The 11,844-nt window shown below is 38.8% G+C and overlaps 3 protein-coding genes across 5 annotated transcripts in view; 1 reads left to right on the plus strand and 2 right to left on the minus strand.

Annotated features, from left to right (window-relative positions):
• The first annotated feature begins 387 nt into the window (after positions 1 to 387).
• srp14 (signal recognition particle 14) lies at positions 388 to 2,636 on the plus strand. Its single transcript, XM_004082357.4, has 5 exons — positions 388 to 499; positions 1,389 to 1,461; positions 1,545 to 1,657; positions 1,735 to 1,767; positions 1,846 to 2,636. The coding sequence occupies exons 1-5, from the start codon at positions 476 to 478 to the stop codon at positions 1,933 to 1,935; spliced, it is 333 nt and encodes a 110-aa protein (XP_004082405.1). The 5' UTR covers positions 388 to 475; the 3' UTR covers positions 1,936 to 2,636.
• LOC101172860 (neuroglobin) lies at positions 2,418 to 9,931 on the minus strand. The gene is made up of 5 exons (XM_004082358.4): positions 9,304 to 9,931; positions 7,118 to 7,225; positions 4,995 to 5,115; positions 4,795 to 4,875; positions 2,418 to 2,877 (listed from the first exon to the last, which is right to left on the minus strand). Exons 1-5 carry the CDS (start codon positions 9,468 to 9,470, stop codon positions 2,758 to 2,760), a joined length of 597 nt encoding a protein of 198 aa, XP_004082406.1. The 5' UTR covers positions 9,471 to 9,931; the 3' UTR covers positions 2,418 to 2,757.
• A 222-nt stretch (positions 9,932 to 10,153) lies between these two features.
• The window catches only part of LOC101174713 (pleckstrin homology domain-containing family G member 3), a 37,898-nt gene continuing 36,207 nt past the window's right edge, over positions 10,154 to 11,844 (minus strand). For all 3 annotated transcript variants that reach the window (XM_011490462.3, XM_020713570.2, XM_011490463.3), the window contains exon 19: positions 10,154 to 11,796. In XM_011490462.3, the coding sequence (XP_011488764.1) occupies positions 11,207 to 11,796 (590 nt within the window). In that variant the 3' untranslated portion in view covers positions 10,154 to 11,206. The remainder of the gene's footprint in view (positions 11,797 to 11,844) is intronic.

Raw genomic sequence — 11,844 nt, forward strand, 5'->3', positions numbered from 1 at the left:
AAGATGAAATGTTTCTTAAATAACTTCCTTCTTAATTAGTTGAATATGACATTTTGACACATCAATTAAAGTAAATAAGCAATTAATGCTTATCCATCCACAATGTTACCTTTTTTGCAACATAAACCTGATTTTTATTATTAATTTTTTTTGTATGGATGCACAGATTAAGGCATCCCTGAATTGACTGGATTTTTCAATGACCTATAAAGGATTAAACCTTTAAAATATTTTTAAGTAATAAAATAAAACCAGTACTTTTATTTAAGTAATCTGGTTTCACTTGAAATTCTTGAATAATAGTCGGAAGTTCGTCTTTTTTCTTCTTTTACAAGAACAGGAGGGTTGTCGTTTCCCTCCCAGCCAGCAGGTGGCAGTGTAACGCTGCAGCAGACGCCGTTAGTGGGGGCACAGGGCGGGGCTTTGGGTTAAAGTACGTGTGCTTCATTACAGCTCGCCTCTTGAAGCCTAAATCATGGTGCTGCTTGAAAACGACTCGGTAAGGAAAAGCATGAAATAAACGGGCAATTGACCTTTTGGTACTTAATCCGCTCTAAAACCAACTTACCCTGACGTGGGCTCATTAAAGGGGTTTAAGCATTAAAGTTGGACCAGCTTGTCTCGCTAACTAGCTCATTGTGGGTTAGCGCTAACGACTGGTTTTTTTGTAGTCCATTTGTGTGCGTGCGAAATTAACCTAACCACGATAATTTAGACATTTATAGTAACTACCGAGCGATTTTATCAACATCTCCCGCCCTACAATTGTGCTTGTTAACATATTTTGTCACTATATTGGTTTAGAGGCAAACTGTTAGCTCTGGTGAGAGAGTTGGCTTACATCTGGACACAGTTTAAAAAATGTATTTAAAATTTTAAAATTTTATGATGACGGTAAATGCATTGTTCACGTCTGCAGCTTAAACTGACTCCGACTTTACGAAATATTAAGTTTTTTCCCCCCTCAAATTAGGACACAACAGTGATCAACTTAAAAAAGTGGATTTGTGGCTTTAGGTTTTGTGTAGTTGTTGCTCTTATAAATGAATATTCATCTTAACCAATAAGAACCAATTTGTCCTTAAAAATAAAACAATGTGGAATATACAGAACACTTTTCTGATGGGTTTCAGTTACGCTGATGTTACCATGCGTTCTTATAGGTGGCACATTTGTGTAATGTGGGATACACAGCCATAACAGCTGGTCTACTGTATATAAATCCTGTTTTATAAGCAGTTAAATGTTCCATGTTGTTTGTTTTGCTACAGATTATCATATAAGGTTGCTCAGTCTTGATAAAAAGTGCACCCTTCTAAAAAAATAAATAAAAAATAGGTGTATTTATGTGGACCATGACTCCTACTCACAAAATCCTGATCTTCTAGTTTCTCACAGAGCTCACTCGGCTCTTCCAGAAGTGCAGAACATCGGGCAGTGTTGTCATCACGCTAAAGAAGTGTAAGCACACAGCCGCTTGAAATTTCTCTTCAAAGATTTCCACTTTTCTTCCCCCTTTTGATGCCAAAACTGTCTCTTTCCAGATGATGGTAGAACCAAACCTGTGCCCAGAAAGGGCCACTTGGAGTCCTTTGAACCAGCAGATAATAAATGTCTCCTCAGAGCGTCGGATGGCAAGAAGAAAATCAGCACAGTGGTGAGTTTATTGTGCTGTTTGACATTATCAGTCGTGGAATTTTCTTCTGACGTTCTTACTGCCTTATTTTCTTTCAGGTCAGTACCAAAGAAGTAATCAAGTTTCAGATGGTAGGTGCAGTTTTTTTATTTGCTTTTATTTTTGACTCACTAAAACAATTAACTAATATGGAAACTTCCTTTATCCAGGCATACTCTAACCTCCTTAGAGCTCACATGGATGGTCTGAAGAAAAAAGATAAGAAGAGCAAAAGCAAGAAGACTAAAGCCACTCAATGATCACGGGACTCATTCAAGAACTGTACTGTCCAGTCTGAGGGGATGGGAGAGGGCGCCGTCTGCCTCTGCACCCGGCACTCTCCCCATCACATTCACTCTACATCCACCCGGTGACTGTAGATATTATACTATTGTCCTGCATGGTGACGCCTCATCCTCGGCTGTCTGGTGCCATCAGTCGTAAGGAACGAGACACAAGGACCTTTTTTGTTTTTGTCTGCAAAATGAAGAGAGCCAATGTTTCTGCTGCCAGCGGAGCTTTTTTTTTTTCACGATTCAGGAGGATGTCTTCAATTTTTTCTTTTTGTCTTGTACTCCATGTGGATGCTCTCAAAACCCAGAGCTAAATCAGATCAGTTGGTGGTTGAAAGTAATATTTTCCAACACAACTATATTTTCCCCTGTTTTATTTCCATTTTCAGGCGAAGCTTTTTGCTGTTTAAAGCAACAGAACCACCCATTTATGGTCTACTTAGTATTTCTTTTGGTGAAATATTTAGAAGTACTATAAACGTGTTATGAATGAGGACTACAGAGATGTGTACATGGGCTAAAACTGTACTTCTATTTTTGATGATCATAGTTACAAAGCAGGTCTAAGCACAGACGGTGTTCGTACTATTCCTCCAGAGTCCCTTCGTAGAAGAGGGCTGTAACCAAATTTAATTTCTGAAATAAAGTGCTCTGTTAAAATCAAAAAAGCAGCTATTTTTGTCCAAAAATGGAAAAACAAAACGGCCTTAAAAAAACAAGACATCACATATTTACATATACATGTTTTGTTGGGTTAGAAACAGTCTTGGGTTTCAAAGAGCCGTCCTCTCATAGCGCCGTGTTCCTCTTGTCCAGTCTGTCCTTTGGGGACGTGGCGAGCTGCCGCTGTCGGGCGCTTTCCTCCTGGTATCCTTGCTTCATCAAGGCGGTCACAAACTGGAACAGTGTCTGGATCAGAAAACAGAATCACGTGTCCCTTTGGACATTACACATCAAAAGGGTTTTGCAACAAAACAACTGTGAATGGTATTTTGTATGGAAATCAACAATTTCTGTCCAAGTTTACTTTTTATCAGACAAAGGGTGTTATTCTAGTTTTGAAACCGAACTGCATGGGAGGGCTAAAGTAGATTGGTTTTCTGATTAAACTGAACACACAACATCCGCCACCAGTGTGTGAGTGAATGTGTGTGTGACTGGGTGAATGGGTCTGTGACTGTAAAGTGCTTTGTTCTTGTAGGAAGAAAGGCGCTATATAAGTATACGCCATTTACAACATCCGTGTTTTTGTTCCACCACCCTTGGATTTAATTGATGCACACGTGTCCCAGCAGGCCTTTGCATTGTTGCATTTTAGGTTTTTGTTTAAACTTGGATTGATTTGTCTTAGTCTCCCTTTCTTGAACTTGTAGTCCTTTACGTTTTCTCCACTTCATTCCTCAGTGGGGTTGAAGGAACAATCGTTGGACTCCTGAACTTTTTTTCTGTTTTATTTTTTTACCATTTGAGATCAAGGAATCCTGTCATTATCAGCTCAGAAGGAATTACTGATGGAGAAAGTCTTAAAGATTGAAACTCTAAAATATTGCAGAAATGTATGTCCAAAAGGAGAGTTTTTCTTTTGAAGTGCACTAATCTGCAGAGGTTTATAAAATAAAACCTCTATTTCAATTCAGAGGATGGAGGAAAAAAGCTATTTTTCCAACTAGAACACCTGAACTGGCATGTTGTTCCATGAAAATCTCAGAAAAGCAGCCGAATAAAAGATTTGATTACAACTGAGCTCTGCTCTACTGCATTTGAATCAGAGATGACGTTTTCCCAGTTATCCAGCTCCTTTCACTGCCTTCTGTTTTGACACAGACATGCACAAGTTTGATGCAACAGCGAGCCGCACATCACCGCTGACAGTGACGGCTGCACACGTGGGACTTGGTTGTAACGCAGAGGTGTGGGGGCTCTCATCCAGGAAATATTAACCGACAATTTGAAGCACAGATATCTATGTGGAGAAAATGCTAAAAAAAAGAAAAGAGGATTCTAAAAGAATTTTGCGGTGCCTTCCTTAGCCCTCTCTATCCTATGACCCCACCCTTCCATTGACGTGTTCTCCCTACCATGACAAAGGTGGATAAAGGTGGAAAGATTTCATGTAATCCATGGACACCAGTGAAGATCACAAATCATTGAAGAAAAAAGGTTCAGAGCACTGTCTAGTGGGTCTAGATGACCCAAATCCCAATGCTAAAGTGCCTAGGATAGCACAAGGGTTACGATGTCTGCAGCAGGTCAAACTGCTAAACATTGATCCCATCCTTCTGTTTGTTGGGTAAGGGATATTTTTATAAAAGCAAAAACGCATGGACTTCACTTCTGATTCAAAATTTGAAAAGATTCACGGTAAATTAAGAAAGTAACATCAGAATAGCATGGTGTTCGAACAGGATTAAAAAAAATGTTTGTTTTGAGAAACTGTGAGAATTAACCCTTGTGCTATCCTAGGCACTTTAACGTTGGGAGTTGGGTCATCTAGACCCACTAGACAGTGCTCTGAACCTTTTTTCTTCAATGATTTGTGATCTTCACTGGTGTCCATGAATTACATGAAATCTTTCCACCTTTATCCACCTTTGTCATGGTAGGGAGAACACGTCAAAGTAAGGGTGGGGTCATCTAAGATACCACAAGGGTTAAACATTGATTCTTTGGGTGATCGATTGTCAGTAAAACCCAATTTATTTCAGGTGCATAACTAAAATTCATTGTTTTTAGATAAAAGGACAAGTTTAGGAAATTGTGATATAGAGTACCTCTGAAGGAATAAGCTGAATAATGAGTGATTTGATAGAAACAGGTGGTGTTTACCTGCCAGGCCTTCTCCAGCTCCGTCGTCCACTGCTCCTTCAGGATGGGCTGCACAGCACAGATGAACTCTGCTCCCACATACTGGGAAGCAAAACACAATTATATGCATCTATAAGGATAATTATCGGAGCAAAGCTGATGTTAATTTGGTGTGCGGATGAGAGAAACTCGTCTAGACAGCCAGAAGATGAGCTTCTTACATTATAATACTTAGGCGGCGCGTTGTAATGATAATGGCTTTTGCCCAGCTCCACAGCCAGAGCCTCCAGTCTCTCTGGCTGATCCAGCCGGGCCACGCTTTTCTCAATGAAAGACATCACCCTGAAAGATTGGAACACATGGTCAGCATCAGGATGGAGAAATCCCCATTTCTGAACACATCAGAAGAGTTACGACATAAGAAAGCCGGACTAAAAGAAACCCTTCATAGAGAAGACTATGTAATAAATGTTGTCAGGGTGTGGCTTGTAATTCCATAATAACCTCTGTTTTTAAAGGATCTTTGCTTGTTTGGCTGCTTTAAGTGCTTGAGTTGAGTTTGTGCTTGTCCCTGAAGGCATCAGAAGATCCGCACTTCTGGTAAAATAGATTCAGTTTTCAACCCTAAAGTTTGTTTTCAGAGGAAAAATTAGAATAAAATGAGTTGTTTTTATTTTCTGGAACTATAAAAATGACAAAAATCAACATGTGGTTAGATTTAAAGGTATTTTAAAGTTTTTGTTATACCAGCAACCCCCTGTGTTAAACAACACTTTTTAAATGTTTTAACTTTTGTTTAAATATGCTGCTAAAACTTTTGCTTAAATGCAACAAGATGTAAGCTTGAAGCTCAGCATTACGAAGACTATTAGAATTCCCTTTACTGACTAATTATTATAACTTTATACTCAAAAATATTTTGTAAACTCGTGATTATTTGTGTTTTGGCGATCAGAAAGGTCAAACCTGACTGAAAACGGAGGCAGATGAGCCTTTAAGACCAAAACTGCTTTAACCTTTTAACTGCAGCCAAATGCTTGAGCACATTTTTAAAAACATTGATTGTATGTATCACTCACCCAAGGCAATAAGAAATAGGAAAAAAAAACTGTTTTTTATTGATTTGGTTTGTCTTGGCTGGGTTATTAAAGGGATATGAACACAATCGCTTATGTTTGTTCACAAAGTTCATATGAAAAAATAAAAAATGAAAAAAGCAGATGTCTAAAAAAAGACTGTAAAAGAAGCAAAAATGAAACAAGTTAATGCAAATAAAACAACAGAATTTTACGATAAGAACTTCAAGATTTGAGGAGATTTATTTGAAATTTTCTGTTTTTTAGAAAACATGCTAAAAATAACATCTTTACAGCAAAAGAGACGCGTTACTGAACATTAATCAGTGGGTAAAGAAAAACAGCTTTAAGTCTTCTGCATTAACTTCGGCTTTCCAAAATAATATTTACTTACTTATATTTACTATTTTCCCATTACCTATTTAAAAGTTGTTCATTATTAAAAGGCATACAACTATAAAATTATCAATTAAAACAAAAATTAAAAAAAATTTTTGATACATTTTCCTGATAATAAAGAGAAGGCATCCAAAACTTTTTTTGGTTTTACATTTTTAATAAAATACAAATAAAAAACTGACAACTGAATTGCAAAAATATGACTGTAACTATTTAAGAACTCATTTTGCAAACATAAATTAGTCAGTTTAAAAATTAAGCTGCAGAAAACCTATTTTATTTTCTTTTTTTTAACCTCAACTTCCAACATTTTTTTTGCCCAACTCATTCTGATGATGACATTTTTATATATCTTTTTCCCCCAAATTCATTGGTTTCTTTTTCAAAGCATTGTTTCTTCTAAATTCTATTAATGGTTTTGGATCTCAAAAAAGAAAAAAACTTTATTGAAATTTGCCATTTTTCAGCTAAACATTTTTTTCTTATAATGTTTTTTTATAAACTTTGCACTGACTTGATCCCCTAAACCCAGCAGTTTCTGCTCTGCAGTTAATCTTTGAATCAGCTGAGCAATCGATGCAGAAGAGGCCTCCAGGGAGTGGAGCCTTACAGGGACGGTGGTGTGTGTGTGTGTGTGTGTGTGTGTGTGTGTGTGTGTGCAAATGAAGCTTTTGATGCGGGTGACGACATACTGCTGCAGTAATGGGAACAAATACATGTTTCGAGTATGTCTCGTAAGATTTACTGACTTCAGAAGCCACCAGTTGCTATCTTAATCCAAATGGAAATTCGCCATCTGACCTCGAGACGCCACCGACCTTCATCACGCAAGAATATTGATGTGTGAAGATGTGCCGTTTGTCACTGACCGCAGGCCGTGCGCCCTCAGCTCCCGGTTGGTCCTCAGTCTCTCCAGGTCCTCCACATCTCGAAACAGGAAGAAAACGTCCTTGCATTCGGGATGGGTCTCAAACAACCTGTTACCAAGACGACAACAGCAGCAGGAGCAGCAGCCATCCGTGAGCCTCTCAGAGCCACTTAAGGAGCAGCGTGTCACATTTATTTCCTCCCCAAAAACAAACCAACCCAGGAGTTTGCCCAACTATGATGGCATAATGGCAGGAGTTTGGGTGCGAAAATACAATCCAGGGTGAGGGGATGTGGAAGGTAAACGTGCAAACTCCTGTTTTCCTCCTTATTTGGCCGTATGAACTAACACAGCTGTTTCCATCATGGTGGCGGTTCAACCTTTCTCTCAGCTGCAGTCAGAGTCAGAGTTCCCTCTGCCTGGCAACCCCTGCAGGCATTTCTCTCCACGTGGTCGTTCCAGTTAAACAATAGACTTCCACAACTAAAAAACACGTTTTTATTACCTTTTAAAGATCTGTCAAACCATAGAAATAGTGATGCTCATCCTGAAATCAATGCTTTTGGCATTTAAAATGTTCAAAATGAAGCAACATGTGAAATAAGCCCAAAATCGTTCAATTAAATTGTTGAAATGTGGGTTGCAATAAAGGACTGAGTCTACATTTCTGATCAGATCCTGTAGTAAAACATTACCAGAGTCAGACAGACTCTGTTGTTTAGTTTATTAGGTCAACAGCAAATCCTACACAAACTGAACATCTGTGCAGCTAAACTGTTTGGGATTAATTATGCTTTCATAACTACGGCTGTGGCAAGTCAAATATGGCGTTTTTCAGGGCCTTTGGCACTAATGGAGGGAACACTAGAGTCAAAAAACAAAAGTGCTCAGATTTCTGAGACTTCTTCCCCTGTTTAAGACCAGACAGAGGAGATGTACCAGAGACACGGAGGCCCCTATAATGAGCCCTCGGAAAGGCCAAGCGTGCAGCTCTGTGGTCTTTGCAGGGCAGAGAGGGTCGCAGTAATAAGATTTGTAGAGATGGCTAACATGGACTGGATACGGATGATTATAGGTGGCATGCTTCATGTTGTGTGTGCAGCACAAAGGAAGAAAAGACACATGACAATAAATGCACAAAACTTAAAGCCATATCAGATGACAAAAAAAAGGGATAGATGTGTAATAAATAATCATTTCTGCTGGTTTTGCTCGCTAGCTTTATGTGTGGAACAAAAACAAACCAAACAAAAACAGGAAATCATCACTTTTCATTTATTGTCTTCGTTTTTGTTGTTTCGCTCCTCTTGTGGACATGAAACAAGCACAAAAAAAATGTCACACCCTGAAAAGCCCAAGTGGAATTTTAATTGGCATCATACAGGCCACCTTTTATTCCACTGTTTTATCCGTCCCTTGTCTCGTTTTGATGGTATCTGAGAGGAATGCCGCCAGGGCAAAATGTTAAATTCAGGAAAAAAAGGTCCTATTTGTGCTGTGAAAAGTTACAGTGGAGTGAAGACAAGCAGGTTTTGGCAGCTTTTGGGGCCCTGGTCTGGCTCTGATCCTCAACTATTTGCAGTCTGTCACGCTAAGGTCAATTCCTCCCACTGTTCAGGTCGACACAAACTGGACTCCTCCAGTAGTCAGCGTTGGATCGTTTCATCTCCCTGCCTGCTACCAAGAGCTCAATTTGCTTTACCGGATGCTGGTTATTATCATAATTCATAGAAATGAGTTCTCTTGGCAGCTAATGCTGTTAATTCTGCAGTGTCACGGCAGAGCAGAAGCTCTGGATTATCATGTAATGATGTGGAGATCTAATCTGAAGTGATGAAAGGGCCAGGAGGCCGTTCTACTCCCAGCGCTCCATAAAAAGCTGCAGGTCTTCAGAGGGGTGTTTTTGGGGAGCAGGGGTCAAGCTTGTTGTCCTCCTCAGGGGGCATCTATCAGACTCTCTGGAGGCTTATGCTCGAGGTCAGAAGGTCAACGGGAGTTTGATTGTTGGATTTGACAGAGAAGTGTTCTCTTTTTTTATTTTAACACAACTGGCATCATGAAAACACAACTGTACTTCTTTTTATAAAACTAATCATTTGGATTTTTTAGCTCTTAAATGTCTTATAAACTGTTTTTTTTATTTAGTTTAGGACAATCAAAAAGCATAAAAGGTGTTTCAGTTTTTACCTGACGAACATAATAATTCCAACTTTGGCAATGTCGTCTCGAATAACTTTCCAGGAGTCCTTGATCATCTGGATCTGCTCCTCGTTGGGATGCTCCACGGCGGCGTCCTCTCTGCTCCTTTCTGCCAAATCGGTTTTTGCTGCGAGACCCGATATTGCGCAGCCCATTCTTGGTGTGACACTCACAAAAAAAGGCGACTATTCCAGGAAAAAAAATAACAGTTTAGGGGAGAAAATGTCGCTGCTGGTGTCTCCTGATTCAAGTGCGCATCTTTAACTCCACGCTGAAGATGATCAAGTTAGCAAACAACGACAAAATAAGGTTCCGGTGAGATTTTCAAAATACATATAAATCCTTGCTATTCACGTGACAGTGCAGTCAACATAAAGTGTTAGCTTTTATTTTGAAGAACAACACTGACAACTTCCGGTCTTGAAGGCTGACATTAGGAAACTTGTCAAAGAGCAGGTTTCCAGTCCATCACCTGAGGCGTAGAAGCATGTCATGTCAAATATAACAGACGGACACAAATGAGCGCCAACCTGACAACTGTGCCACCAGTGGAACGAGATCTGTGGGCTAACCTGGGAAGAGCCTCTAGTAATCCTGACATTTGTAATGTCAATTTCTGATTTTAATTTTTACTTTATATTCCAATTAAGTCTTTTGACAATTATGGAAATTGTAGTATAAAAAAATGCTAAAAAGTAAAAGTAATGTATTCTTTTTTTCCTTTCTGAAATTAAGTGTAACTTCTAAATAAAAGTTTCAATGTTCTACACAGTTTACATTTGGAAAAATGTTTAGCCAATTAAATATTTTATTTTGAAGGGCCAAAAAGTTATATCTCCCACAACGAAACTTTATTGGCAATGAACTAAGGTCGCAGACCTTCAACAGAATATTACAGAATGATTATTTTTATGCATCTTTTATACACACTAAAAAGAAAAGCTGAATAAAGTCTGGAATCCTGATAACCTTTTCAGCAAAAATGACCTCAGGACCCAAAAACAGGACTGCTTTTGCTCCTTGTTGTGCATCATTAAAATTAAAACATATTTCATTTACCATTAAACCTTTTCCAAGAAATAGACGAAAATCTCTCAAACAGAATCTCAGCTGCCTTCATGTACTTTGAAGATATTTTTAAATAAATCGTAATTTTCTCAATAAAAGACATCATCCTGAAAGATTGGAACACATACCTGGTTCTCAACGCTATTCACAAAAATCTTTTATGGTTTAAAATAAAATCTAACCATTTCCATTTTATTGAAAATATGAGAAACTGCATATACAGTATGAATCGATATTCTGAAACAAAAACAAAAGATTTGTAAAAATGATCCTTCTCAACCCAATATCAGGACTTTGACCTTTCTCAAAACACCAAACAATTTCATAAATAGTGCCAAAATATACAACTTTGAAAAAAATAAACTTAAAGTGATGTATACAGTTTTACAATGCAGTTTATTGCTGTCATGAAGACATGCGTCTTTGGTTTATGAACAAAAACAAATCTACAAACTAACAGAGCTCATTACACTATATTGGTGAGAACTGAAGAGATCTAAAAATGAAGGATGTTATGCTGCATTAATGGAATATCTTCATTTGATAAGAGGACTTTGTGCATGTTTTTACATCAAAGTTTTATCGTGCTGACAACCCCCCAGTGTAAAAAACAATTCACCTTTTTAAAGGAAACAATATTTTCTCATTATAACCAAAATGATAACCTTTCTTTACTCAACATCGTCCCCTATACCAAAATGTGCATCGAGATCAATTTGAATTTATTAAAGGGGAGAAAATTATCTGTTAAATAAAATAATATCAGACCAATGCAGGAAGGTTTCATATTGGAGTTTATGATGCTAAAAACTAAACATGATCATCAGCCGGTGCTCAGACTCTGGAACTTCTCCAGTAAAGCTTTAACAAAGGTACTCTCTGAGGCCTTCCCTGAACTCGTGACCATGTCACCGTTAAGGCCTTCCTGAAGATGGCCGTCCTCATCGTGGAGTTTCTGAAAGTTCTGTACTTCATTTAAAGGTAGGGAACCAATCACATGGTCCACGGAGCTCCACCTGCACAGCGGGTGGTCTGTCTGGTGCTGAGGTGAGCCCTCTAACACGGGGCACTCGTCGCTGTGAATGGTTTTACTATGGTTGCAGTCTGACAGAGGTTTGTGAAGATCTGAAAGGCTGTTGTACTTCTGAGACGAACCGTTGCACCCCTCCGTCCCACAACCCACCTGCTTCCCATTTCTGCAGGTACAAGTTACTCTGGAGAACTGAGACGGTTCAAAGTACTTTGAGCGCAGCTCCTGCACATGTGGCCACAGAAACATCTCCAGCTGTGGACTTTGGGAACAAGTTGTATCCTGTGAGGTGGCTGTGGGTGTCTGGACTGGAGATGAAGATGAGACTTCATGGATGACTGCTTGACTGGAAGTATTCAACTGCAATCTAAAACCCAATTTACCTGGATATATCGAGGAAAAAAAAAGAGACAATTCATTAAATTTTGTGG

The sequence above is a fragment of the Oryzias latipes genome, chromosome 22 (genome assembly GCF_002234675.1).
Source record: "Oryzias latipes chromosome 22, ASM223467v1".
Lineage (NCBI taxonomy): Eukaryota > Metazoa > Chordata > Actinopteri > Beloniformes > Adrianichthyidae > Oryzias > Oryzias latipes.